Source organism: Mauremys reevesii, linkage group 2, assembly GCF_016161935.1.
Source record: "Mauremys reevesii isolate NIE-2019 linkage group 2, ASM1616193v1, whole genome shotgun sequence".
NCBI lineage: Eukaryota > Metazoa > Chordata > Testudines > Geoemydidae > Mauremys > Mauremys reevesii.
In genome coordinates, this window is record NC_052624.1 from 39,880,711 (window position 1) to 39,908,236 (window position 27,526).

At 41.2% G+C, this 27,526-nt stretch overlaps 1 protein-coding gene across 2 annotated transcripts in view; it reads right to left on the reverse strand.

Annotated features, from left to right (window-relative positions):
* Positions 1–1,023: 1,023 nt before the first annotated feature.
* LOC120397232 (macrophage mannose receptor 1-like) overlaps positions 1,024–27,526 on the reverse strand; it is a 57,891-nt gene continuing 31,388 nt past the window's right edge. The window contains exons 19-30 of one of the 2 annotated variants that reach the window (XM_039522931.1): positions 25,440–25,540; positions 22,186–22,328; positions 20,472–20,586; positions 19,220–19,368; positions 17,901–18,003; positions 16,391–16,623; positions 12,562–12,727; positions 10,970–11,122; positions 7,940–8,056; positions 3,747–3,914; positions 2,762–2,803; positions 1,024–2,050 (exon numbers count right to left, since the gene is read on the reverse strand). In XM_039522931.1, coding sequence (XP_039378865.1) covers positions 1,803–2,050; positions 2,762–2,803; positions 3,747–3,914; positions 7,940–8,056; positions 10,970–11,122; positions 12,562–12,727; positions 16,391–16,623; positions 17,901–18,003; positions 19,220–19,368; positions 20,472–20,586; positions 22,186–22,328; positions 25,440–25,540 — 1,738 coding nt within the window. In that variant the 3' untranslated portion in view covers positions 1,024–1,802. The remainder of the gene's footprint in view (positions 2,051–2,761; positions 2,804–3,746; positions 3,915–7,939; positions 8,057–10,969; positions 11,123–12,561; positions 12,728–16,390; positions 16,624–17,900; positions 18,004–19,219; positions 19,369–20,471; positions 20,587–22,185; positions 22,329–25,439; positions 25,541–27,526) is intronic. The other variant, XM_039522932.1, reaches the window with a different exon arrangement.

Genomic DNA, 27,526 nt, shown 5'->3' on the forward strand with positions numbered 1-27,526 from the left:
CTTGGAACCATCCCATCTGCCCTTTCTACCCCTCAACTTATTCTGCTTTTCCCAATTACACATGTATATCTGATACCATAATATGAATCTTTTTTTTCTGCCAGGCTTACCTTTATTCTGAAAATCTTCATCACAGAATATGTTCTTAGTAAGTGTTACTGCATTCATGAGACTTTAATTTCTCCCATTCACACTCATGTACTCACTCTTTAAAATATGCACCTTACTTCCTATTTGACTTTGCCTAGCTTCCAGTCAGCAGCATCTTCAATCTTGGGACATATGTAAAGTTAGGCAGGTGAGCAAGTATTTGCATGATCAAGGCCTATATGCTGAACATGTTCAACTTATGTTCTGTACAGTATTATGTAAACTTACAGCACTAAACAACTGTTTTAAAAAACACAACATAAGGTGCTACATGGCTGCCGGCCAAACTGATAAATATCTATATCGTTTTTAAAAACTGCGAACTACATAAAAATGTTCCTATTTACCAGGCATAATAAAAATGCAAAACCTTTACAAACTATCTTTTAATGCTTATTTTACAGAACTGCAGCAAAAAGGAAAGTAATGTACTCTTTGCTTTCAGCCATTCATCTCCAGAGGGATACATTTTAATTCAAACATGATTGAAATTTCACAAAAGGAACAAACATTAGATTATATGACATTTCTTGAAGCTAAGACCTATGAAGCATTTTATTGTTTACATATTACAAAAAATAAAACGCAGAACTAAAAGAACAGCAAGAACGGGCCTGATCCATAGGCGCCAACTATTCCTGTTGGCGGGGGGTGCTTTAGCACCCCCCCACACCTCCAGCCCTGTCCCAACTCCACCCCTGCCCTGCCCCCATTCCAACCTCTTCCCCAAAGTCCCCACACCAACTCCACCCCCTCCTTGTCCCTACTGAACCCCTGCCCCAAATCCCCACCTCGGCCCCGCCTCTTCCCTGCCTCCTCCCCTGAGCCTGCCACGTTCCTGCTCCTCCCCCATCCCTCCCAGTGCTTGCCACATGAAACAGCTGTTTCCCAGCAGCAAGTGCTGGGAGAGAGAAGTGGGACATGGTGCACTCAGGGGAGGAGGCGGAGTGGAGCCAGAGGTGAGATGAGGCATGGGGGCGTGGCGGGGAGCTGCCGGTGGGTGCAGAGCATCCACCAATTTTTCCCCATAGGTGCTCCAGGGCTGAAGCACCCACGGAGTCGGCGCCTATGGCCTGATCTAGTGCTCTAGGAAGTCAGTCAAAAGAATCCCATTGACTTCAGTGGATCAAGCCCTACAAGAGAACATGTTGAGTAGGTGTTCTGAAGTCACCTGAACTGAAGTTATACAACAAAAAAAGGCTCTTTTTATATGCTGAAGTGAAATACAATGGCACCAGCATGGAGTGCTGGAACTCTGGAGTGAGATTTGCACGATTCCAATAGAATTAGACAGTTGCTTTTCTGAGTGCTTTGAAGAGTCTGTAATGATTATTCTCATAATCAGCATGATGAGCTGGCTCTTTTTATAGTTGATAGGGATGCAGGCACCATGTAGAGACAGTAGAATAGTTGTGGATGTTTTTCACGTGGCTTGAGGTCATATTTGGTTCTTTTATTAAATAGCTCCCACAGAACTATTCTTCTACAAGTAGATTCAGAACCTCGCATGACTATGGAAAGAATTTATGTAACACACAAATGCAGTCTCTGCAAAATGCACTACAATTTTAACAGGATAAAACAGCTTTTTCTTAAGGGTTCATGTAGTCCAGATGAATTCATTTTTATCAAAATCATTTTTATTTTGTGAATTAAAGCATAGCTTGTTCATTCTGCTCAATGTTAGCCACAAGATACTTTGAGTCACTAGCTGCAGGAACAGCATCTCTACTGCAATACAGAGTGTTGTCAAAGGTGACATCTGTTGGTAACTGGTTGTGTCTTTTTTTTTTGTAGAAAATATAGGCTGCAAGGCCAGCTCCTACTAGAATGAGAAGGACCAGAATAACAGCCATCCCACTTAAGTGGTGTGCAGGAACAGCTTCATCTGTCTTCAATACTGTAAATGAATGTGAAGCAATTACTCAGGATCCTAAGGATTATGATGATATATATTAGGGTCTGACAATGGGTCTGATTTCCAATAGTTCTGACCACCCATAACTCCAAGTCAATGTAAATTGTGGAAAATCAGCAGAAAATCAGGCCCAATGACCTTATTTCTGAAGGCAGAGTTTTATGGCTGTACATCATTACAGTTTACAGATAACTTCTATAGTGCTAGTCACAAAATATATCATACAGCGGTCCAGTCAAAACACAGTTAAATACTTAATTCAAAATGAAATTGAGTTTGAGGGGAGAGTTCTGCTTTTTAGTCAGGTTGGAGATATAATAATCACAATAATACTTTTCAAATAAACATCCACAGAGCTGGGTATCAAACAGTTATCTTGTCAGAAAATAAAATAAATATTTGAAAAAGAACTAGATAAATTCATGGAGGACAAGTCCATCAAAGGCTATTAGTCAAGATGGGCAGGGACGGTGTCCCTAGCCTGTTTGCCAGAAGCTGGGAATGAGTGACAGGGAATGGATTACCTGTTCTGTTCATTCCCTCTGGGGCACCTGGCACTGGCCACTGTCAGAAGATGGTATATTGGGCTTGGATACTGGACCTGGTCTGACCCAGTATGGCTGTTCTTATGTTCTTATATTTATAACCTGATTTGGGTCTCTCTTTAATTTGCTTATAAGAAAGCAGTCCTACCTTTATTGTCTGATAGCTTCTCAGATGGTTCAACTTCAGTAACTTTCAAATAAAAAAAAAGATATTCATAGTCTTTAAGTCTCCATTTTACACCAAATTGTGCAGTCACAGAGTAAATAAATCCTGTATGAAGAATTACTATGTTGGACACGCTGCATTTTAAAATAAAGTAAAATAATGGAGATGCAAAATATCTGATACCTTTAATTTAATCCAAATGAATCATCTACCCAAATCAAGCAACAAATTCCAGTTAAAAATTAGATCCAGGAAAAAAAAGATATTTTTGTTTGTTTTGCATGAAAAAAATGTTACCAATTGATTTGGGATGATTTCACACCTTCAGAATGTCAAGCCTTCATGACATTTTGAGAAGCTGAAGATTTTTCACACTGAAGTATGGGGAAAACTGAAAATCCATATTTGTGTTTTTAAGTCTAGGATGCCAAGACCAAGGGGGCAACAGAAAAACAAATTAGGTCACAATTCCCATCTTCCTTCCATGGGGTCCTAGGCACATCCTCCCCTCTACTTACCTCACAGTTACATACTGTATCTTGGCAGTATCTCCTTCCTCCCTCTCAGCAGTAGCTCTGTCATTCTGGGTCCTCTCACCCACAGTTAACTTCTTCTCAAGTTCTTCCCCTCACATCCCATCTGCAACTCCTATGTTTTGCCTCCTCCTCCTCCCTGAACCCTTCTGGTTGTGCCCTCTCCACCTCCCTACCAACAGAGCCTGGTTTGGTTAGTGCCTGCTCTTCCAAGGCACTAAGGATAAGGGTGATTGGAGTGGAACTCAGGAGTCCCAGGCCCCTTCTCTATTAGCAATTGCCATTAAATGGGAGTTTCACCCCTGATTTCGATGGGAGTAGGATCAGAATATCTACCACAAACACAGACCCATACAGAATACGCAATGCAAAGGATTTTGTAGCATAAATATTAGTCATTGTTAATAGCCCACTGTACTGAACATATCACTTACTCTTTGGCATTTTACAAATAAATCTTTTGTCAGCAGCGCAGTAATAGCTTCTCCAGCCCCCATCTGAGGCATCCATGTCAACACAATATTCATGATAACCATCCGTAGGCTCTCTTTCTTTCCAGTTTACAAACTCTACTGCACTGTTGTCTGCCCACGTCCATTCTCCTAAAGTTAAAATGAAAAATACAGAATAACAAATGACAGGTTAAGGATCACCTATTTCTAGAGATGAAAACAATATAATATGATTTCTACGGCACCTGTCACTGTTGTAATCTGAGCACTGGATTCATTAATTTATTAAATCAATACATTAACATTCTATAGGATTCAGTTTTCTCTCTCCTTCCAGGCAGACACAACTGAGAATGCCTTATGTCTGTAAGTTTTCACCTGGACATTGTTAGCTGCATTGTCCTAGAGCAGGGGTCAGCAACCTTTCAGAAGTGGTGTGCCGAGTCTTCATTTATTCACTGTAATTTAAGGTTTTGCATGCCAGTAAAACATTTTAACATTTTTAGAAGGTCTCTCTCTAAGTCTGTGTTGTATAACTAAACTATTGTTGTATGCAAAGTAAATACGTTTTTTTAAATGTTTAAGAAGCTTCATTTAAAATTAAATTAAAATGCAGATCTTATCAGTTTAGTGTGATCCTTGTCATTGCTGAATTTTCCAATGTCTGGCACGTATTTGGATACTTTAAGCTGCACGCAGACTTCTGAGTGATCAGTTGTTAACCAGCTCCGAGAGAGACAGAGGACAGATTTCATGTGTGAAAATAGCTGTTCGCACAGGTATGTGGATCCAAATGCTGAAATCATTGCAAATGCAATTTTCTTCAAACAGTTAAATTTCACTGGCAGGGACATCCAGCAGGTTAAAACAGAGGCCCCATGATCTCTCTCGGTAGCTTTAAATGCACTACGCAGATCTCCAAACTTTGATGCCCACAATTCTTAGTTTCTTAACTGAATGAGCTGCATTTCAAAATCTTTAACATCCATCCACTGAAATACAGACAAATCCAAGTCGCTTTCGTTGAACTTTTCAGCTTTAATTAGAAAAGAAAGTACTGGGCCAAATCGCTGGAAATCTTGAAATCTGTCAGAAAATTCTGATTCCAGTTCTTGCATGTACATTCCAATCTCAGAGACACTGACAGTGCAATGTGTCAATAGCTCTTCTATGTGTTGGAAGTAGCAGAAAGTCGAAGTTTGAATATCCTGAGAAAAAACTGCTAGTTTTACACCAAATGCCTTCCAGGTTTCATAAAGATCCAGAACCGTTTGCCCTGCACCCTGGAGACAGAGGTTGAGTTTGTTTAGGTGAGCAGTGATGTCAGTTAGAAAAATGAGCTTACACAGCCATTTGTCATCATCCAGTTTGGGGTAGTTTTGTCCTTTTTCCAACAAAAAAGCCTTGATTGCATAAACAGTTTACAAAGTGCACCAAAACCTTGCCACAACTTAGCCACCGAATGTTGCTTTGAAGTGGAATGTCATTATAAGCACTGCCCATCTCTTCTAGCAGTGCTTGAAACTGTCTGAGAGTCAAAGCAGATAGAGCAACAATTTGCACCACTGTATTCATCTCATTATTAAGCTCTGAATTAGAAATTTTAGCACACAGATTTTCTTGATGGATGATACAGTGAAATTTGACTGTCTGGCGGCCAATTTGATCTTCAGGTAACTTTACAAATCCGTTCTGTTTTCCAACCATGGCAGACGCACCCTCTGTTGTCACACAAAATATTTTTCGGATGTCAACTGCTCGGTTTTCAAAATGGTTTACAAAAGTTTCTGCTATATCTTCCCTCTTTGTTGTGCCATGCATGGGTTTTAGGCAACAAAGTTCCTCTTGGATTTAATCAGAAGTACAATATCTTGCAACAACTGCCAAACGTGGAACTTTGTTTATATCTACACTCTCATCAACTGTGACACTAAACACTGCTGTGTCTTTTAATGCAGTCGTCTGCTTTTTGTTAATGTTTTCTGCCATTTCGCTGTCGTGTCTCTCAACTGTTCTGGCAGAGACAGGCAGTTCTTTTATTCAGATACGCATCTTTATTTGGCAAATCATTGAACAAAACCTCCAAACTGCTGAGAAAAACTTTTTATATATTCTCCATCTCTAAATGGCTTTCCGTTGTTTGCAATGCATTGTGCAATCTTGTAACTTCCTTCTGTGGCTTAATTTTTACTTACACTTAAGCATTTAAAAACACTGCTTTGCTTCTCATATCCTGTTACTGCCTTTTTGATCGATTCACTCTTGTCTGCTTCGTCAAGAAAGGTTTTCTCGTGCTTCATTTCAAAATGTCATCGAACACTTGATGTGCAACAAACAACACTTTCACAACAGAAAGCACAAACAGCATGGTCCTTCTTTTGAATAAATCCAAATGTGTCTGTCCAAGAAGACTGAAACGAATGGACATCTAACTTTGCTTTCTTAGGAGCTGACATTTTGTCAAAAGTACCCCTCAACTTACAGTGGAAAAAAAATTGCAACAGACGGCACGCACAACGTCAAACGCAGTGTGCTGTTCCACGCAATGGGATAGTGATGTAAGCAGCAAATCAGGACTTAAAAATATCCCAGTACAGTGGTGCTGGAACAATTTTTAAGGTGGGGGTGTTGAGCTGCACCCTCTCTTGCCCCTGTCTGCACCCCTCATTGCCCAAGGCTGAGGCCAGTGGGCCACTACTGGGGGTGGCTGTAGAGCCCTGGGTCAAAGGCCAGGACCCCAGTATGGCAGCAGAGCCCACGGGACCAGTGGCCGGGAGCTGGGGCCAGCAGCGGGCTGAGTGGGGCAGGTGGACGGCTAGCAGGGGGCTGGCATCCGAGACCCTGGGATGGCAGCAGAGCCCCGGGCATTGTGAGTGCCACTCAAAATCATCTCTTGTGCCATCTGTGGCACAAGTGCCACAGGTTGCTGTCCTAGAGGAGCACAGCTGCCTCAGTGAACTATGAATGAAATGGCCAGGCCCACTGACCCTTAAAGACTAAGACCAGTACTTTGAACTTGCACCAGAATTTGCACTAGGAGCCCACACCGTGTATTCTCTATGGTCATTCAGATGCAGGGATCTGAGCAGCCCCTGAGGTTTTGGCTCTGCATCAGAGCCAAGACTTAGAAAAATCAGCTCCCTTGCAAGGTCTGGCTTAGTTAATTAATTCTGCCTGATTGTATCAGGATGACTTAAAATATATACCTATTGTTCTCTGCTCTTCCCTTACTCAGGTGCAGCTAGCAGGAATAGCTGCTACTTCCTGTGTCTCAAGGATGAAAGGATCACAGTGCCTAGACTTGGAGCTAGATGGAAAATGAAAATCAAATTGTTTTCATTCATGGAAATTTTCAAGCTTTCAGCAAATTAAAAACCAAAATAATTTCACTGAAAACTAATCTTTTTGCCAAAACTTGTGACTGAAAACTGAACAGTTCAATTCAGAAATGCTGTTGCAGTGCCTCATGGGAGCTGTAGTTCCAGTGCCTAGGACTAAGAAAGTCTAGTACCAGAAACTGTGCTGAAAACATCCAGTGGGCCCAAAAGGAATAAACTGGTAAGGTCCTGTCTATTTTCTGCACCATCCAGGATCAACCAGCCAGCAAGGAGCAGAATGCTCACCTCACACTGCAGTGGTATTAATGGTATATCAAAGTCTGCTGTTATACATGCTCTCCAAGGCTTCTGGAGGTATTGCATCTAGCTCAAACGAAATACCAGCAAGAATAGTTGCTGCTACAGAAACCCTCCTCCTATCCCCTCCCCACGACAGGCTGTGGCTTCACAGGCACAAAACAGCATTACAATCCTAACCTATCAATACAGAAATATATTTCTTTAAAAGACTTTAGCAAACTTTTCAGAACTTCCTCTTGCTGAATAAATAGTTAACACCGAGGTTTCTTCAAAAACTGAAGTGCTGTTAAGTTTGGTTAAATGTCAAGGGAATGAAAGAAAAGTGTGAAATGAAATAAATTGGATGAAATAATGTAGGTGTGTAATTTTTTCTATTTACAAGAGAGAGAGACGGGGATATAAAATATGCAGTCACCTTTCTGGATAATTTCTCCTTTTTATGTTCTATAATTGAAAAATATTAAACATTTGACATCAGATTTCCATCTTCTGTTTGAGTACATATTTTTAAATAACTATTGAAAGTTAAATAATTACCATCCACATTCTTGTACATTCCAATCCAAAACTGTCTTGAGTCACTTGCAAATGTGTCCAAATGGTGCAAGAGAAAATTCATTTCTGCCATATTTTCTATGGAAATCAAAGAGGCTCCTGCAAAACATAAATTAATAAATAAGCATAATTTAAGCATGTTTCACCATAGAAAATGATCTGCCCCTTGAAAGAATCATGATGACATTTTCTTAACCCTTCTGAAACATTTAAAATAGCCATAGACTATAATTAATTTTTGCCACTGAAGTCAGTGAGAGCTCCAGAAACACATCAGTAACAGCCCTTGCATTTTGCTCTTTAGAGGAAAACATCCTTTTCTTTGAGCAGCTATGCTGGTTATTTCCAGGCAATACATATCTTATATTAGTTTTGTATTTGCATGCTCCATTTTTTTCAATTAACCCCAATCCTTCCCTGCGTTTAATGGGCCGGAGACAATGCAATTAGAAAAATGCAGCTTTTTTTTAAAATATATTTCCTCTTGCGCTGGGGATAAAAACAAAACAAAACAAGAAAGAAGAGAGAAGCTGTTTTGGTAAATAAGAAATATCATATGCCAGGTAAGGGGATGATCTTGTTACCACCATAGTCCCAGTTTCCTCACTACTGACATCTATTGTATTCATGTAGATGGAATAAGTGGGACCCAAGAATCCAACATATTAACATAATCCTGTGACTGTCTAACATTAACCAGAGTTAAACAAGGTTTAGTATTCAGAGTCCTCAGACACCTTAGTACCTTGGCAAACATGTCATTAACATATTTTTAACCTTTTATTAAAGATACAGAAAGCAAGGAGGAGAAAGGTTAAAGCATGTGAAATGTAAAGTATTAAGCAAGTCTTCCATTTTAACAGTATTCCATGTTCCCCTTCCCTTTAGGTGGAGAGAGTTTTTAAAAAGAACTGCCTGCCCCATCATCTGACAGTCTCTTAGATGGTATTAAAAATGGTAATAACTCATTTTTGTGGGGGGAGAAAAAGTTAGTTGAAATGGACAGGGCTGTTGTAGCTGTTGTTAAAGTCTAATTCTGTTTCCTAGAAGACAAAACAAAAGAGTGAAGAAAAGAACAGCTAAAACAGAAAATATTGTTTATGTATCTGTTGACTCTCACTTGCAACTTTACTTCTGGAAAAACACAGGCATAGCACAAGGTCTTATCAGCCACTCTGAGACCTGGCAAACTTGTACCACTATTGGGCTGCCCAGAGCATTGCATTTAGCTGCCCTTATAGCAATGTTGCAAAATATGCAGTCCTTGCTGGCTAAGCCAGATCCTTATTAAGCAGAAGGAAAATGGAGAGAGCTAGAAAAAAAATAAGGTGGAGAAGGAAAAGGACACATGTGGTGGAGACACAGTCTCACATCCCAGGTCATGGCTGAGATTTCACTAAAGCTGGTAGCAGTGACCCAGTGTCATCTGGGTCCCTCTGTCTGACGAAGGTCTCTCTTAGGATGTCCAAAGTACAGTGAAGGCCCAATAGCTCCAAGGATCCCAGGAGATGGTGGGGGTGGCAGTCATGATGGTAAAGTTTGCTCCTTCCCCTTCTCTCATCTTTCAGTGAGCCAGCATCTTGGTAGCCAGCTTTTCCCCACAAAAAGTTTCTTTTTATGGACCACAAAAGGGAACACTGGATGGAATAGCCCCTCCCCTTATTATTTTATCCATCAATTAGGTCTAATAACCAACATGCCAGTTTTGGTTAATTGTTTTTCAGTCCCAAATGTCTCTTATTTACCAGACACCATCTCAGCACAGTCCTAGAATTGTATCAGTAAGCCTTTTTGTTTGGACTAATTTAGTCCATCCCCCTTTTGTACCTTTTACTATTAACATCTATTGTCATAGGTCGTTGTGACATTTTATAAACCTTTACTCACTTCTTACAGTTGAGCTCACAATTAGGGTAAATTTGTAGGCCCAATTATTACAAGAGACCAGCATTAGGTTCTTTTCCTTTTATGGTGGATTTCCCACACTAGGGTACCAACATCTAAGTAGTATTAAACTGAGACCACCAACTCATTTCATATAGGCCACATAAAATTCTGAGTTGTGGCTAACAACCAAATCTCCTCTTCTTGAAGTGCTCAGTTCATTAGGACTTTAACAGAACAAAATATCAAGAACCTCTCTCATTTTGGCACAGACCAGGAACCCCTTTTACAGTCATTAAATTGAAACAAGTAAAAGGAAACCAAGAGGGTCCAAAATACATCTGCTTTTTCCCAGGTACCTGGACAAGAGTCCTTGCAGATCTGCATCTTGAACTCCCAGCTTCCTTCCTTTGGAAAGTCAGCTGATTAAATTCCTACTGCTAGGTTAACTGGCAGGATACCAAATGCCACCTTACAAGTAAACAGAGCCTCTTAATCCTTGTTGATCCTGGTTCCTTGCTATATAGGTACAGGGTAGTGGGTTTTATTTCTAGGGACCAGGACACTGTCAGCCCAGATGTGTTCCCTCCTCAAACCCCGAATGGCCAGTGCACTATGTCTCACCACCAAACAGTAATCACATAGCAACTAATTTCATTCACTCTCAACCTATGCCAGGTTCAGACCAGTGATGGAGTGAGATGAGCCTTAGGCTGACTCACCACTCTGGGTATTTGGTAAGCATCCCCACATGGAGCAAATTAGGGAGATAATTGGTTAAGGACTGAATGATTAACCAGTTAACTAGGTGGCTCTGCTCATCAACTGAGGAAAGCTAAAAGGCAGACAGTAAGAGGATGGTGGGGGGGGGCTTGAGAGATAAATATTGTTTTCTTTTACCCTCACCTTTACTTTCCCAGTTTTTCACTTTGAAAGGGGAGAAAGGGCTTCCTTTAATTCCACTTTCCCCACCAACCTTTTTCCTACCTGCACACTTCCCTACAATGCCCCAGTTTTTCACTTTGAAGATAAGCTCAAACTGCTGGGGGACAGATAGTAGGGCTGGTGCCCAAAATAAGTGGTGAGCCTGCAGGAAACTGTTAGGTCCTAATTAAAGATGACACTCACCTAATCGAACACATTCCATGGAAGACTGCGGCCAGCTTTCCGTCTCTGAGGACTCAATGTAGTAACAGTAACCATGGAAGGGAATCCAAGATCTGCGTATGTCAGATGTAGGACATTTTCCAGGGAGTTGTGGAAGTTCAGTAGGTGCTAAAACTGAGAAGAAACCATGCTGTATGAAATCAATAAGAGCTTCTCAGATATGTTACTGAAAACACATATATACTGTACCATAAGTAGCCACTATTAATTTGACCGTGATACCATGAAAAAGAACCTCAGATAGTCACGGTTCATGATCTGGGCCAGATTCTCTACTCTGCTGTGGAGATTTTACATTGGGGTAACTGCACTGACTTTAGCTGAGGCCTGGTCTACACAACACAGTTAGGTCGACACAAGGCAGCTCATGTTGGTCTAACTAGGTCAGTGTCTACACTACAGCCTTGTCCGACTGTTGTAAGTGCCCTACTATACCAGCATAATAACTCCAACTCCACAAGAGGTGTAGGGCTTATGTCGGTGTAGTTAGGGTGACACAGCATCTGTGTAGACCCTGCGTCCCTTACATCAGCTGTAGGAGCCATGAAATTGACAAGAAAGCCAGGCAGATAGAACCTAGCTGCCCCCCAACTCCTCTGGAGAGCTGGGTGGCTGGACCCTGCTCCTGGCTGGGAGCCAAGATGAGAATGGACCCCTCTCCCAGCTGGCTAGACCCTGCTTCCGGGGGGGACCGAAAAGCAGGGGCAGCTGATATTAGACTTTCCAATAAATCTCCATTGATACTTCCTGTTGGATTGACAGATTTGTAGATGAGTAGAAAAGGCCTAATTCTGAAATTCTTGAGCATCCAAAACTCTCATTCAAGTCAGAGTATTTGGAAATGCAAGGGATTCAACAGTGGGTCCACAGCTTACAGACTGAAAACAAAGTGGCATAATGCACCAATTAGTTTGTGGAATAAACTTTGAAAAATGTTTAGAATTCACTAGTTAGCATCTGTCAGGCACCAAGAAACTGTATCAATGACTATTTCCTTTAAAGAAACCAATATTAGAGCAGAGTACACGTCAACAGTCACATTCATTATTTATATATACATACAATAGAACCTCAGAGTTATGAATGCCTCAGGAATGGAGGATGTTCATAACTCTGAATGTTTGTAACTCTGAACAAAACATTATGGTTGTTCTTTCAAAAGTTTACAACTGAACTTAATACAGCTTTGAAACTTTACTATACAGAAAAAAAAGGTTGCCTTTAACCATCTTAATTTAAATGAAACAAGCACAGAAACAGTTTCCTTAGTTTGTCAAATCTTTTTTTAAAATTGTAATTTTTAAAACTAAAAATTTTTTTAGTCATTTACATTTAATGCAGTACTGTGCTGTATTTGATTTTTGTTGTTGTTTGTTTGTTTTGGTCTCTGCTGCTACCTCATTGCATACTTCCAGTTCCAAGGTGTGCAGTTGACTGGCCAATTCATAATTCTGGTGTTCATAACTCTGAGGTTCTACTGTAGTGATAATCAAGACTTGAATGCATTTAAACTTGAAGCTCACTAATTAAAATTGCTAAATTCAGTTGCTTACCATCAGACCTTTTACAGACAGAGCAGTAATTTTCATCACAAGACCCTGTCTTCCAGGTCCCATCAACATCTAAATAAACACAGGCCAAGTTGTGTTTTGGCTCCTCACTGGCCCACTTAGAGTACTTGATTCTCCAGTTATCAGCCCACTTGTAAAAGCCACTAGTCTAAAAATAAAAGACAATTAAGATAATATTGCATCCAAAAACTGTCTTAAAAAAAAAAGAACATTACGGTCACAAACTCACGCACTCAAATGTCAGAAATAAGTCTGTCTATAAAATCTTAATTCAGACCCCCTGTGGGTATGCATTATGCTATCATCTTTAATTACATGATCACACACTATTTTTTTCCACAGGATGCCTGCTTCTTTCAGAGCACAAAATGGATGGTGCTCACTGAATGGGCAATTATTCAATATTAGATTTTATCCTCATTGTTCAATATATGTCCCCAGGCCTTATTTATGGCACACTACTCAAATCCTGCTTTGAAAACAGAATTAATCATTTTCTAATGAGCTTTTTTATGGTGCTCATCACTATAGTATCTGAGTGCTTCATAAACATTAATGAGGTGAAGTGATATTATTATTCCCATTTGACAGATCAGGAACTGGTGCACAGAGACATTAATGTCAAAAGTGTTCACTAATTTTGAGTGGCCCATGACAGATGAATATGACCTGATTTTTCAGGTAACTTAGCATTATAAAGCACTTTATATGTTCGGATCACAGATCTCATTTACTTCAGTTGCAGTTGTGAGTACTCAGGACTTCTTCAAAATAAGCCCCAAATATCCCAAGTTGGGCACCCAGAAAACAGGCACACACAATAAGGCCATGTCTACATTTGGACACTAAGGAAAGTTAAGGCAAATCAGCCAAAGGTGTGATGTTAAAATGCATAAGTTAAAGTATATTAAACTCCCACATGGATGCTCAAAGCGGGATTAAGTTACAGCGAGCTAAGGTCACTGTACTCCTAAGTGAGAGCATCTACACGTGAGTTTAATGCACTTTAACTTGTGCACATTGATTTCACACCTTTAGTTGATTTGCCTTAATTCCGAGTAGCCCCATGTAGATATGGCCTTACTGACCACCTGTGAAAATGTTAATTTAGTGACTCGCCCAGTGTTACACAGGAACTCTGGGGCAGAGACAGAATCCATTTCTCCAAAGGAGTATTCTATTACCTAAACCATGAGACCATCCTTGCAACCATACACCTTCTAATGTGTGCAACATATGTCTCATTGGTCCTGCAGACAACAGCCTCATTCACTGCACAGCCCCAAGTCATTCAATGAGCACTTTCCAGGCTGTGCACTGAATGAAGCAGGGATACTGTGGGGAAAAAATAGCATGTGATCATATGATTAAAGACTAGAGCATAACACACAGGTGGAAGGAGTCCAAATTAAGGTTGCACAAGCAATGTTCTTAACATTCATTGTTTTTTAAATGTATTTTCCTAGTTTTTTGTTTGTTTAAAGCAAACTGAAAAAACACAAATTCCACCATGTGGAGCCATATTGATTCCCATTGGTCTTATAGGTAGGGCTAGAACCTTTGGCTCCATAGCACAGACCTCCGCTACTTGAGCTAACAGAGTGACTGACAGCAGTAGTAGTTTGTTATCCTCTATGTAGGCCAGCCATTGCAGGGAGAAAAGGCACACATGTGTCAGCCAATTTTGCCACAATTTGCTGACATCAGTGGAATGTTGAGGCTCAAGACTCTTGGGTAGTGGTCATTGACTTTCTGCCTCTGACCTCCCCAAGCCTGACCCCCTTCTGCCCTGGCTTCTCCAGCCTGCCCTTGACCCAGCCTGTCAGTCTCCCTCCCCCGGCCTCTTGTTCCAGTTCTCCACCTTCCTGAACTCCTCATCCTAGTTTCTTCAACCACAGCACCCTTATCTCAATCTCCCACCCCTCAGCCTCTCTTGACTCCTTGTCCCATCCCCATCCCCCTGCCTTGCTACCCCTGCCACAGCTTCTTGACCCAGTTCCAGTTCCTCATGTTTCCCCAGCTCCATTCCCCACCCTTTCCAACTCTTTGTCTCAGCCTGACCCCTTCACCTCAGTATCTTCATAAGAACATAAGAATGATCATACTGGGTCAGACCAATGGGCCATCTAGCCCAGTATTCTGTCTACCGACAGTGGCCAATGCCAGGTGCCCCAGAGGGAGTGAACCTAACAGGCAATGATCAAGTGATCTCTCCTGCCATCCATCCCCACCCTCTGACAAACAGAGGCTAGGGACACCATTCCTTACCCATCCTGGCTAATAGCCATTAGTGGACTTAACCTCCATGAATTTATCCAGTTCTCTTTTAAACGCTGTTATAGTCCTAGCCTTCACAACCTCCTCAGGCAAGGAATTCCACAAGTTGACTGTGCACTGTCCCCAGCTGCTCAGCCCTGTGCATTCCAGCCATGCTTCCTCCTACTCCTCCTGCTCATTGCCAAGCAAGGAGAGCACAAGAAAGGTCAGCTCCCTGCTCATGGTTCCTGTGCCTGGTATCTCGGTGGCCCCTGACTGGCAGGCAGAGCATTGCAGGGAGAGTCTTTGCTCTGGGCCTGCAGCCTAAGGATGGAGCACATGCAATTGCTCTGAGGAGAAGGGATGGAACAAGCTCAGTCTGGTCGCACGCAGACACAGTGAGGGAATGGAGCATGCCCACAGCAGATGGAATCTTTGGATAACTTAGCTGCCAAACTTTAACAAGTCCCTGCTGAGCATGTGTGAACTGAAATTTTCAGAGGCTAATAACTCAGCCAAATTTGGGCAGATTGTCATGGGGAGGGCAAGTAGCAGATCCTTGATCCCAGCCCCTGTCAGATTTAAACCCCTGCTTCAAAGTACGGCGGGAGTAAAGCTTCCCAACAAAATGGATGTGAGAACTAATTAAGAATGTAGGTAAACAGATGTGTGGTAGCACTGCAGCCCTAGCCACTGGAACAAACAACGGCCTCTGCAGTAAATTCAGCCCAAAGTGTTCCCAAGCCCAAGTTTTATACATCTGCAGGCATCTGGTGGAGAGAAGTCTGCCAAGAAGGCAGCCTGAAGTGGCCCACATTCTGCCAATAGTCTGGGGGTCAGGTGAAATGCAAAGTGGGTGGCATGGACTGGGAATGGTGTGATGCCCGGGCAGCTAGGGGGTAAGATGATTTAATGCATTCCCATTTCATTCACCCTAGAGTTCAAAATTGTTCCAATTCAATGGAAATTCTGAAGGAGGGCAAGCAACAGTAACACTTCCTGCCCTTCCTCATTATCAGTCAGGCACCAGCTTCAGCGAATCAGGCCTTGAGGCTTGGGGGATCTTCAACCATTTTGCTAAATCATTGTTTTAAAAAGGAAAACAATCCCCTTTCACCTGCTGTTGGTTCGTCCCTTCTCCCATTCTCAGGATTTCCCTTCTGCACCTCTCCGCATGTTCTTCCATGGCTTCTCTCCCTCCCCCACCACTTTGATGGCTTCCACTCTCCTATTGGTCTCCTCACATTACTGTGTTTCCACAGGCATATAACTCCATCCGCAGCTTGTCTCCTCTTCATACACCCTTTTCTGTGTCTCCCCCATGCCCATTTCCATGGCTCCCACCATTCCCTAGCTATAGCTTAAGCTGCTTTTGAAGCATGGTAACAGGAACAGTAGGAGTTCTTTCACAATCACCGCTCAACTATGAGACAAAAGCAAGCACATCAGCAGAGCCCTTGGTAATAACTGCAGACAACACTTGAGTAAGGAATGGGGGAGGTCTGATTTGACATAGATCATCAGCATCATATTCACAGTTATTTGATGTTCTTACCACATTGCTGTTAAGACCTATCCATACAGGCTGCCCGATTTTTAACACTTGTAGCCACAGGAATGACTGGCTGTAGGGATCTAAAATACTGGCAAGTTCTGAGTATTCAGCCTTGCAGTTCTTTCGTGCTTCTTTCCAGTTCATCCTGGAAGTGATGAGTGAATAGCTACTGTTACCATAAAGGGTAAAGCCAGAGACTGGAACTGTTGTTTGGGAATTATATAATTTAGGGTCTGTAGTGAAAAACAAACACATGGAAAGGTAATTTTGTAGTACATGGACTTATTGTTCCACTGAACAACAAATGTCTGCAGTATTCAAACACTTAAGAGTGGTAGCACTAACAGAAATTAAGACTAATAGATTTAGTTAGGTATGAGCTTTCATGGGTAAAACACCACACTTTACCCACAAAAGCTCATGCCCAAATAAATCTATTAGTCTTTAAGGTGCCACCAGACTCCTTGCTGTTTTTGTGGATACAGACTAACACGGCTACCCCCGACACTAGAAATTAAGACTGGATGCACATCCCACTCATGACTTCAGTGACAAAAAACATGACTCGGAGTTCTTTTATAAAAAGCCATGGTCCTTGTTGCTCTGGCTGGCCACTACTGAGCCAGATTCTCCCATGGATTTATACTCATTTGGCCCCTATGCCCTGGATTGTGATTAATTTTAATGCCGCTATATGTACTAAGTGGAAGCACAATCTTCCCACCCACTAACCATCCCTGTGGAGCTCATGTCAGAGTTAGCTGGACTGTGGACAAGGCAGGGGAGAAGGAGCAGAGCCTGCAGAGCCAATACACCCCACCAACAGTAAATGGGCAGAGAGAGGATGAAGAGGGGGGATATAATCCAGGCGAGGCTTCAAAATCTGGGGCCTGAACACTATCCCTCTGCCTCCCCTCCACCTCCCTCACCCTGCCCTCAAAATTAATCCATAAACCACCACCCTCTCTCACACAGAACATCAGTCAACAGACTCCAAGCATCCATCCCTACCGTCTTTGAGCACTAAACACTTAAAAAAATTCCTCCTCCTCCTAATCCAATCCTTTCAAAACCACCTTGATCCACATCACCCAACCTAATCATCCCTTCCAAAGCAAGTCATGCTATCCTCATGGTTCTGGTGGGTTGTAGCAGAGGGGCTCTTTGGGCTGCTCGTCATTGTGAGGAGGGGTCCCAGGTCAGACCAGGCTGCAGGAGAAACAGCTCTGGCCCTTGGTGCGCTCCCATTCTTGTATCTATGTAAGAGCAGGATGCTGCATGGCATACACTAGCTTTTCTATAGGCCAGGCTGCTACATGTATTAGAGATCAGTGTACGTGTCTGTTTTGTTAAAATGTTAACACATAAGGCCGTGAAACTCATTTCATGTGGACGCCATAGGTGATGTGCTGTATGTGGAAAGTCAGCATTTGAACCATAAAGACAATCTAAAAATCACAGTCAAATTTTTAATGCAATTAACTTGGAAGCTTGGTGAGAAAGAACTCACCAGCATTCCTCTGGCATATGTAGCTTTTGTTCATTTGGCAGTCTTCATCTTTCCATTTCCCTGCTTCCTCAATGGGGTCCTTTATCATAATAACACAATCAGCCTGGGGGAAAATGATACATAAATGAGTAAGAATAAATAAACAGCAAGCAAGAAACAATCCTCTTCCTTCTGGATCTGCAGACCCAGATATCTTGGGTGGTTCAATCAGCTATGTATCTGTCACTATTTATATCCACTCTCATCCGCATTATCTAATCATCTATTGAATTGCTTCATATTTCAATAGAACTGATAGTGTTGTTGTGATGGCATTTCCAAATCACATCTTCTCTCATGGGGCAGCCCTTTAAAACCAACTTCTCTATTGTTCAGGGTGCTGTTGTGACCACTCACCCCGTTTGCCTCAGATCACTTATCAGCTATATGCTTTTATTGTTAAAAGGAGACATACTTAGTCAAGACAATAAAGTAAGAGCACAACAAATGGAACTACATCCATTATTTCACATTAGCCATTTCATTTATTATTGAACCACACACAATTATGTTTTGCTATTAAAATAAGTTGACATAATGCTAGGGAAAATTTCAAAGCCCACAGCAGAAGCTTATTCTGAAGAAATGTTTAGTGGTTAGTGCATGGGGAAAAAAAAGAGGAAAACAAGAGGCACAGATTCCTCATCGTTTGAGGATTTTATTCATAGAATTGTATTTCATGATAACTTATGCACGAGTGCATATCTGCATCTGATATTTATAAATATACACCATCCTCTTAATTTTATAATTCCTTCTAATAATCCCTTATAAGGCTCCAAAGTTACAGAGTTATTGTCAGACCATCTTGTAACCTTTACCCATGTGAGTTTCCTGACTAGTCCCAGTGAAGTCAATGGGTCTATTCACTTGAGTAAGGTTTGCAGAATATGACCTTATTCCATCCATTTGTTTGGATTCATATTGTATCATAGAGAAAAGCTAAAACTGAAGTTTAAATAAAACCCCAGAGTGACATTTACTATCTGCAAATACTTTATTTCTAGTAAAGCACCAACCAAATATAGTTCTGGGCTTTTGCAAAGGAATATTTGAAAATGAAGCTCCAAACAGGTGGTTCTACTATAAGCTGACATCGCTATCCCTTTCTGCTACTAAAAGAGCTGGAACTCTGCAGCATGACCATTCTACTCTCAACCGCAAGAAGTTAATGGAAATAAGCCTACATAAGAAATAAATTGTGCAAGTTATATATGGTTTGATTGATTGACCTTATCAAATATATGATGGTTTAATGATCGTTTGCAATCCACATTTACCTGACTGTGATAATTTGGGAAACCTTTGGCCCAGCTTGTATAGTAGACACCGCTTCCATCTGTCCATAGGAATGTGTACTCAGAATTTATATCATTCAGTCCAGTCCAGGTATCAGTTGAGGCATCCTTCAAGTGGGTGATGAGGAAGGCTGAAGGAAAACAAACATTTTTACAAGTGAAACATGGAGACACCAGAATATCCAGAGCTAGAATCATAGTTATAAAATATAAACAAGATTGTTTTAATGGATTTATCACTTTAGACCAGCAACTTCACAGCTGAGATGGTTTCCCTGGCAGTTAAATCAGAAGGTGGGTGTGTCTAGCTATCATTTTCCCTCAGCCTGATTCTGCAACATTTAATCAATTTGAATGATACTTATGCATGTGCACAGTCTGATTTCATGTGGTTTTGGATTTTAAAAACACAATCTATCAGAGGACAAACTCCAAGTTTCAAATATTAGTATTACAACACTTGCAACACCAGTCTATCTGCTACTAAGTCCTCCAAAGCTCAGACTTCGAAAAAGGCAACTTAGGAAAGCCACTGATACATGCACACAAATGTTATCAAAATTACATTTTTCTCAGCTAATTTAAGTGTCCATTAATTATTAGTTTTAAGCAAAAGTAGCAGGCTCTATTATAAAAACTGAAGCTTTAAATCTTTAACTTGTATGTTAGGAGATTAGCTGATATCTCATCTAATACCAAAATGCCTATCCAAGGGGTGGGCAAACTATGGCTCAAGGGCCACATCCGGCCTGCCAGATATTTTAATCCAGCCCTTGAGCTCCTGATGGAGAGCAGGTTTTGGGGCTTGCCCTGCTCTGTGTGGCTCCTGGAAGCAGCAGCATGTTCCCCCTCTGGCTCCTCCGCATAGGGGCAGCCAGGGGGCTCCGCACGCTGCCCCCGCTCCAAGCGCAGGCCCTGAAGCTCCCATTGGCTGGGAACCACGGCCAATGGAAGCTGCCTGGCCGCACCTCCGCATAGGAGCTGGAGGGGGGACATGCTGCTGCTTCTGGAAACTGCTTGAGATAAGCACCACCTGGAGCCTCAGTCCCAGCCTGGAGCACCCTCCTACACCCTCATCCCCAGCCCCACCTCAGAGCCCACACCCCCAGCCAGAGCCCTCATCCCCTCCCCAACCCCCAATTTCATGAGCATTCATGGCCCGCTATACAATTTCCATACCCAGATGTGGCCTTTGGGCCAAAAAGCTTGCCCACCCCTGGACTATATATTGCACCTTGCACTTCTTCACTTGGGATGGAAGCCAGGTTTCCTTCCAAATTTATACAAGCCGTTCGTGCAGCATGCCACGTCAGTCTCTCATTTTCACTGGAGCCGAATATTTTGAAACACTGAAAAAGAAAAGTATGCTGAAGGCTGTAATTTGATGCCATTTTGCATCAAAAACATTTGAAATGAACAAGATCAATTTCTGGCATTGTACAGGAGGTCAGACTAGATGATCTAATGGTCTCTTCCGGTCTTAAAAATCTATGAATCTACAAAAAGAAAATATGCACACTGGAGAACTAACATAAAAGCTCCTTTCCTTTAGCATCCAGTGAGAAACTTAACTGATTAGTGGTTAGGAGAACAGAATATGGCTGTAAGATAACAAAAAGTAAGCATATAATAAAAGAGGAGGAAAAGCTTTTATCTTATCAATTAAAGGACTAAAGATAAAGAAATACTCTCTGGCTTGTTAAAAATGGTGAGGTAAATATACATATTAGCAGTGAACAAACAAAATAATTTGATCCTGGCTATAAATAACCCTCCTCATCCAACAGGAAGATTCCAGTACAAAGCGGGGGAAGAGGAGAGGAAGGGGAGGAGAGGGGTAAAAGCACAATGAAAGAAAATAATTTCCCATTCTTGCAGTCCCAGTATGGAAGAATCTAACCTGAACATTTTAAGTAAAAGTTAATTTTTTCGCCCACTTTTTGTATTTCTTCTATCAACCTTTTTCAACCAATGGTAAAGTATTTGTACTATTGGTGCATTTTTTTGACAGGGAATGTGGATAATACATTTTGAATGTTTCATGGAACAGTAACCTGTAGCCTTCTGTGCAATCTCTGTTAATTTGAGCATTTCAGGCCATAACATACAGGGTAGTAACAGTAAGTTCTTCCTACAGTGCTGACACCTTTGTATTCAAAGAATTTTTAGTTGGTATAAATGTGACTGAGTTTGCTAGGATGATACAGCTGCAGCTCCACCACTAGAAGGCAATGTTCTCACATGCTGCTGCTAACACCTTGTAGGTGATCGTTCACCACAGTGAACTCTGTACAGTTTCACTGTCTCTTGGATGATCTGGAACCAGCATCTTAGAGAACAAGGCAAGAGAGGGTGGGAGGGTGTGAATATAAAGTTGCACTACATTTGTCTCACAGTGGAGAGACAAAAAGTACTTGCATAAATATCTGCTTTTTGTGCATAAGTGGGCAATTCCAAATCAATGTACACCCTTTCCAGAAGACATGCATTTATATTCTGCAATTCTGAATACATCCTTTTGGGAAAGAGGGAGCTTTGTACAGACGTATGCATTTTTTTCTTCTAATTCACTCTAGCTGAGAAGCAGCTTTACATTCTCGGTTCATGCTGACAGCTGGCACTTTTGCTCACTGAACATGCATAAAAGCAAGTATAAATTACAGACAAAACAGCACACATTTGGTTAGCGATACAATCTTTTTACAACTGAGCATTTGCAAAGTAATTGCAGGAATGGGGCCTAAGCCATTTAAAACCTATAGCAACTCTCAAACTCATTTCTTAGATTATTTAAATATGGATATAATGTCACCAGAATGGCCTGATCAGCTAATCAGAACACAACTTCAGATCATCTAAACCCATACTACAATAATAAAAGACAAAAATATAATTTTTTGTTCGGTTCCTTTGCAAATAAAATGTATGGAAGATGTTTGCTACTATACCTTGTTATTAAACAAAAACCAATTTTGAGGGCATCCCCCTAGAGGTGCAGTTGATGTGGGAGCAACTGTTGAACGAGTAATATTACTGAGCCTTTCACAGATGAAGCCGTTTGGAGCACCACAGTTCAGATCATTCCACATACCTGGAGCATATTAAATATGGAAAGTAAATTACTGGACAAGATGAAGACTGGAATGAAAATCTACCCCTTCTTCTGGTGATTACAGTATAGAAAGTACAGTTAGTTGGGATTTTCCTCCTGCAACATTTAGGGTTCAGACACCTTAGGGGAAGAACAGGGGATATGAATCCCAAAGAATAAACAATTGAATCAGCTTGTTGTATACAATGTTATTGTGTTATAAAAATATATCAAGGAAGGTCATTTATGAAAGCTTGTAATGTTCTGAACTTGATTGTCACTGTGAGATATGTATACAAGTTATGGTTATGCATGTATGCATATGGGGGGAGAGAGAGAGAGAAAATTGTAATTGTAACTTTGGTGCAACTTCACCTCCACCTCACCACAAGGCGGTGAAACAATCAGACAGGGAGGGGCAGATGAGAATATTCCAAGTACCTAACATTGTACAACCAGGAAAAGGCAAATGGTGGGCGATTAAAGTTAATGGGACAACACTGAAACAGCTTGAAACGGAAAAGAAATCACCAGTTTTGGAAAACTAAGAAAGGAGGGAATTTCCCCTACTGTGAATCACCATAATCTGAGAGAAAACTGAAGAAAAAAAAAAAGAAAACAAACAAAAAAACACCTGCTAACTCTATAAGAAGGGAAGGGATTTGAAGTGGAAAGGTATCCAGAAACTGAGGAGCAGGCCTTTAAGTGGGAAGCTGTATGTGAAATACTGGATCCACTTTATGACAGGGGGACTGCTGGGAAACTCTTCAAAGACAAAAGGTAACTTGTACTAGAAAAGGGAATGTAGCTAATTAGAAAGTGTAATGCCTACGGTTGCATCTTTATGTGTATTTTCTGTGTAATTTGTATGCATTTGCTCCCCTTACTCACTCATCTTTGAATCTGTGATTTTTCTATTAAGTACGTTTTTGTTTATGTTTCTCCCAAGCAGGTCTCTGTTGTACAAAATGTCTGGAGTGTGTGTATGAAAGTGAACTGATAACGGGGAGTGGGCTGTTTTTCACACCTTCAGGGGTGACGAACCAAAAGGGAAAAGTCCGAGTGTCTGGTAGTCAAGAACTCAGGAAGGACAGATTTGGGAAGACTCCGGACCAGTAGGGCTGTTGGTGACACTCTGCAAGGAGTGACTAGGCTGGTGGAAGCCAGGGTGAGACCTTTATGCTGGAGGACTGGTTTCAGGGCCCTGAGCCATAACAGCATAGTATTAAGGCCCCTAATTTACAAGGCAGGGTGGTGAGAGAGCCACTTACTGATCTGGGTGGTCCCCAAAACGTCACAGCTCCCAGGAAAATTTTGTTGGAAAATAAAGATTGTTTTCATAATTTCCATGGACAATTTCAAGTGTTTGTGGAAAAAAAACCCTAAATGTGTAATATTTCATCTGAACACCTACCCGTTCTCCTCTATAGGCCAGGCTTCCTGGTCAGACGACGTCTCCTGCTGAGAGGGGAAAGTGCACCATGCAGTTGCATGGCCCAGGTGGATCAGCAGAGATGAAGTCTGGCTGGGGGCACAGCCCATAGAGAAGAATAAGGTCATGAGACTCCCCAACTACAGTGCTCAGGTGGCATCTCAGTGACATTCAGAATCAAAAGAGTTTGGTTTTCAGACACACACACACCTTTTTTTTTAAGTTTTTGAGTGTTCACTTTTTGATGAAAAATCCAAATTTTCTATGAAAATAGACCCTTTTTTGCAAAAAACGTCGTATAATTGAAACCCTAATTTTCCACTGAAAAACAATTTTCAAGGACATTTTTTACTAGCCCTAACAGAAAGGTGTTAAAGAGTCTCCATGTATGACATACAACTGGATTAAAGACAATCTTCATAAACAGGAGTTACTTCATACACAGTCCTCCTGTTTCCCAGAATAAAAAGAAGTTACCTCTCGTAACTGTTTTTCTCCTAAAGTGTTTGCCTCCACACAGCCACACCACTAATGTCCTATGCTTGGGATAGTGATCTTGGAACTTTTTTGAAGCAGTATCAGTTAGTGCTTACCCCACAAGCCCCTCTCTCATTCTATAGCCAAACTTATGCAGTGGCTATATGTAAACAAATTCCTATAGGGGAACACCTGTTTATCAGGGAGTTGCTTTGTACAGCTAGCCGGAACTCAAGAACAGTGCAGATCAAAAAGGAATGGAGGGAAAAAAAAGGAGGGAAGTGGGTTAAGTGAGCAAACAGTACTAAACTATGACTGAAAAATGTCAAAAAAAAGCTTATAAAGTTTGATATGTGAGTTAAAGATGCCTCTTGAGGTGATTTAATACATTAAACCATCATTTATATGCATATAAAGATAGAGCTGCAGTGGCATATAAATCATTTTCTACTATAGAACTACAGTAGGTTAACTACTCTTGCAATTTGTTTTAGTATGTTATCTCTATCACTTTAAGAGTCTTATATGATCCCCCTGCCATAATATCTGAGCACCTCACAACTTTTAATGTATTTATCCTCGCAAGACAGGGAAGTAGTAGTATTATTCTCATCTCTATTTTACATATGAGGGACTGAGATGCAGAGAGACTACATGACTTGGATATTAGATATCAATTCTCCTCCCCCATCTTCTGTATTATAAAATATTTATAAATTGTTATTATTATGTGATCATAGTATGTACAGGTCCCAACTAAGGTAGTGGCCCTATTTTGTTAGGGACTACACAAATACCTGGTCAGAGACTGTTCCTGTTCTGAAAAGCTAATGCTCTAAATAGATCAGACAAACTGTAGGAGAGATAAAATGTTATTGTCTCTGTTTTCTTATAGAAACTGAGGCAGAGAGTTTAACTGATTTGCCCTGGTGACACAGAAAGTTTCTGGTAAAGCCAGGAATCGAACCATGTCTCTTGAGTCCCAGTACAGTGCCATGCACAAAGGGTGACTTTTTTTAAAAAGTGCCTCAACTGTCTTAGTGTGATTTGTGCTCCACAGTCATTTAGCTACTGTTGAAAATCTCACTCAGTATCAACCCACTTAATACAATAAATTACTTTACATGAAATATGTGTATCACACACACTTCTATGTCACACACTGCAGAGCTGTTACGACACTGAAATATTACTATACTCACCTGTTTGTGTATACATGACCACACAGTTTTCATCATTATTTGAAAAGTTAGGTTCATTTGGAGCCCAGGCTACATAGTTTACTGGGGTTCCATCGATCCAGCTAAAAGAAACAACGTAGCAGTAGTTACTGGATAGATCCATTTTTATTTTTTACGGCCGCATTAATCATTTGATTTTACATTACAAAAATTCTAGCTAAACAACAAAAAGTCAGCTTGATGAACATGCCTTTTGTAGTAGGAAGAGAGTCTGAGACATAAGCCCTTGTATCAGATGCCTGATAGGAAGCCAGAAGCCTGGGCCAAAGTAGTGGTCAAAGTTTTGCTGATATAAAGCAAAGCCAGGCTGTGAGCAAGAGACAGGTCTGCTCACAGAATCTAGCAAGAACAGGGCAGATATTTCAGAAACACACACACATTCCTAAGAAGTGCTGGGCACAGAACGCTCACACAAACACTTTCCAGAACACCCCATACCAAGTATGGTACAAATACTCCCCTTCAAAGATAACGAGAACATACTGACCCCTCCTAAAGATAAGGTCAGGTTGACAGTGTGATGGATAGAGATGTTTTGATTCAACCAACATGTACGAGGTAATAGGTGGTAACAACCCATGTCAGGGAGCAGTAACTATGTCAGAGGGGCAGTACATAACTTGTTTGTATTGGGGTATAAAATGAAGTCTCAGAGGAAGTGTCTTTGGCTGGCCTAGGAGATAATGGAAAATCTCACCATTAACTGAGCTAGTCCATTGCAACGGGCACATGTGTTAGTTTACCTGTAACTATTGAACAAGGGCATTAGGGCTATGTTTCATTGACAATAAACCTGACCAAGTGCCTTCACAACTCACTACAAACTGAGTCTGTGGTTATTGGGCAGCTCAATCGAGGTTTGCTGTGCCAACTATCTGCACAGAGCTGGGACAGCACACAGAGAACATCTAACATCTAACAACAGCTTTGTGTGTGACTTTCATTCGTATTAATGGAAATCATATGACCAAAGTCCTGGAGCTCAAGTAGAGAATATTCTCTTGGTTTTTATAATTTACATTAGCCCCGTGTTCACAATAACTACATTCATTTAAAGTATAACAGCTCAGTGTTAAACGAATATCATATGTACCTTATTTAGATAGATATACTAATACATTTCATATCGATACATTCTATTTCCCCACCTGCATATTTTCTCAGAGTTCATGGATCACAACACATCACTAAAACAGCTAGCTAAGATAATTACTTGCCTGTAATTGTTGTTCTCTGGACATATACATCTCTGTAGGTTGTTGGGTCAGGGCCCCTACATGTGAATTTAGTGGAAGATTCCTCAACTCAAAGGTCTAATACATTGGCCCCAAGCAGGTCTAGAATGACAGTCTCCAGTAGAGGGCATCTCAGACACCCTCACTGTATGCATGATGCTCTCAGCAATGCCACAATCACTTCTTATCTTAGTGGTTGGTGAAATACTCCCAAAATAAAAGCCAATTAAAAATGAAAAAAAGTCTCAGCTCTCTGGGGAGGAGATGGGCAAGTAATCTGCCAAGGCTGCCTATCAGCAGAGAGCATCAGCTACAAGTGAGCAATCCGTATCTTTTCTTCAAAGATACCCAGCTCAGAACATTCCCAGTTTTGGAGCCAACACAACTCTCTGGATGTCTCTACAAGTAAAATTCTAATAGGAAATGCAACACACAATGCATAACTGTAAACATACTGTTTCTTGTCAGCGACACTTCCAGAGCCATAGAGGAAGAAACAGTATGCAAGAAACTGAGAGAACTATTATAACTGACAAGTAGCAGCATATCACCAAGCAAGGAGGAGAGTGAAACACAGAATGGGAGAAGAATAGACTGTGGCAAACAGAATTTCCAGTAAGTAATTTGCGCAGACAGTGGGTGTATGAAGCAGTAGCTCCAGAAGGCAGGACTGCCACTGGAGCTACAGTCCATTAGATGGACTTCCATTAAAGCTAATGAAAGTCATACAAATAAAGCCATCTGCACAAATGAGGCACCCTGAGTAGTGGAGCGAGTGGCTGAAGATGAGGCTGAGTGGCTGTGACTCATAAG